General features: G+C 43.0%; 1 protein-coding gene across 1 annotated transcript; it reads left to right on the forward strand.

The window, feature by feature from the left end:
• Positions 1 to 303: 303 nt before the first annotated feature.
• LOC113690880 (acidic endochitinase-like) lies at positions 304 to 1,407 on the forward strand. The gene has a single exon (XM_027208989.2). It carries the CDS (start codon positions 344 to 346, stop codon positions 1,310 to 1,312), a length of 969 nt encoding a protein of 322 aa, XP_027064790.1. The 5' UTR covers positions 304 to 343; the 3' UTR covers positions 1,313 to 1,407.
• Positions 1,408 to 1,667: the final 260 nt, after the last annotated feature.

Consider the following 1,667-nt stretch of genomic DNA (forward strand, 5'->3'; position numbering starts at 1 on the left):
GTTAAATCTGGTAGAGTTAATGACAAATTAGATGGAATTGCCTAAAATTTAAATTTTTAATAATTTAGTAGGTAAAAATTACTATTTATAGCTTAATGACTAAAACTTGACTATTCAAAAAATTTAATGGTCGCAGGGATAATTTGCTCTAAGATCTAAGCCATGGTTGGTTTGACGGTGGCAAAAGGTACACATTCCACGTTTTTCGGTAAAACGCGGTATGGTAAATATTCTTAGAACTATTGCCGTAAATCTGAAATCACCTATAAAAGGGTCCATCTTTGGGCAACCAATTTCACCCCCAAATAAATCCGCGAAACTAACTGAGAAAAAGAAAAAGAAAATGGCTGCCAGTTTACGACCACTGTTCTTAGCAATAATATCCCTGCTGATGATATCTTCATTGACCAGGTCCTCAGAAGGCGCTGGAATCGCAGTCTACTGGGGCCAAAATGGCAATGAAGGAAGCCTGGAAGAGGCCTGCCGTAGTGGCAACTATGACTATGTAAATATTGCCTTTCTGGTATCCTTTGGCAGTGGCCAAACACCGGAACTGAACTTAGCTGGCCACTGTATCCCGAGCCCATGCACCTTCCTGAGTTCTCAGATAGAGGTTTGCCAGAGCCTGGGCATCAAAGTGCTCCTTTCTCTTGGTGGAGGTGGTGCCGGGGCAGGGAGAGGGCCAATCCTGGCTTCTCCCGAGGATGCTCGCGATGTTGCAGCCTACCTCTGGAACAATTACTTGGGCGGTCAATCAGACTCTCGCCCACTTGGTGCTGCTGTTTTAGATGGTATAGACTTTGACATCGAATATGGATCGAACCTGTACTGGGATGATCTCGCCCGGGCACTCTCGGGATACAGCACAGCAGAGAGAAAGGTGTACTTATCTGCAGCACCACAATGCTTCTTTCCTGACTATTATCTTGATGCTGCTATCAGAACTGGCCTCTTTGATTTCGTCTGGGTGCAGTTTTACAACAATCCGCTTTGTCAGTATGGTACAACCACAGGCAATGCCGATAACCTCTTGAACAGTTGGAGTATTTGGTCTGCCTCTTCAGGCGTTAATAAATTATTCCTGGGATTACCTGCAGCCGAAGCGGCCGCACCTGGTGGCGGTTACATCCCACCTGAAGTGCTAGTTGAACAGATTCTTCCCGTTGTGCAGAGCTATCCCAAGTATGGAGGGGTCATGCTTTGGAGCAGATACTATGACCAAAACTACAGTACAGCAATCAGGCCTTATGTTAACGGTGATCCTCTGACTTATACAACCAAGTCCGTGAAAAAATCCCATGCTGTAGCATGAGTTCCTCTCATTATCTGCCGCGAGATGAAATGTAGTCCTGGCTGCTTATGCCAGAGATCAATCTACTAATGAATAATGGGCTATGAGTTCCCAAATCGATTAAAATGTTCAGTAAATTTCTTCCCGTTTTAACCGCGCTCTCTCTCTCGAATGAAGGGGTACAAGATCTAGTTTGAAGAACCAGTTGCACCTTCTCTTTTTTTTATTTTTATACAACATCTTCTAGATAATAATTTTTCGATAATATTCAAACCACATTGAAATTGAAAAAGAAAATGTTAATTTGCAATTGAAGTTTGAGGAACAGTATCTATTTCCCCTCATATTTCAATGCAAGTCACTTTGAGACTTATGA

The sequence above is a fragment of the Coffea arabica genome, chromosome 5c (assembly GCF_036785885.1).
Source record: "Coffea arabica cultivar ET-39 chromosome 5c, Coffea Arabica ET-39 HiFi, whole genome shotgun sequence".
In the NCBI taxonomy this organism is placed as follows: domain Eukaryota; kingdom Viridiplantae; phylum Streptophyta; class Magnoliopsida; order Gentianales; family Rubiaceae; genus Coffea; species Coffea arabica.

What these genes read in the sequence shown, in the direction of transcription:
- LOC113690880 (XM_027208989.2), top strand. Translation starts at nt 344, where the DNA reads ATGGCTGCCAGTTTACGACCACTGTTCTTAGCAATAATATCCCTGCTG.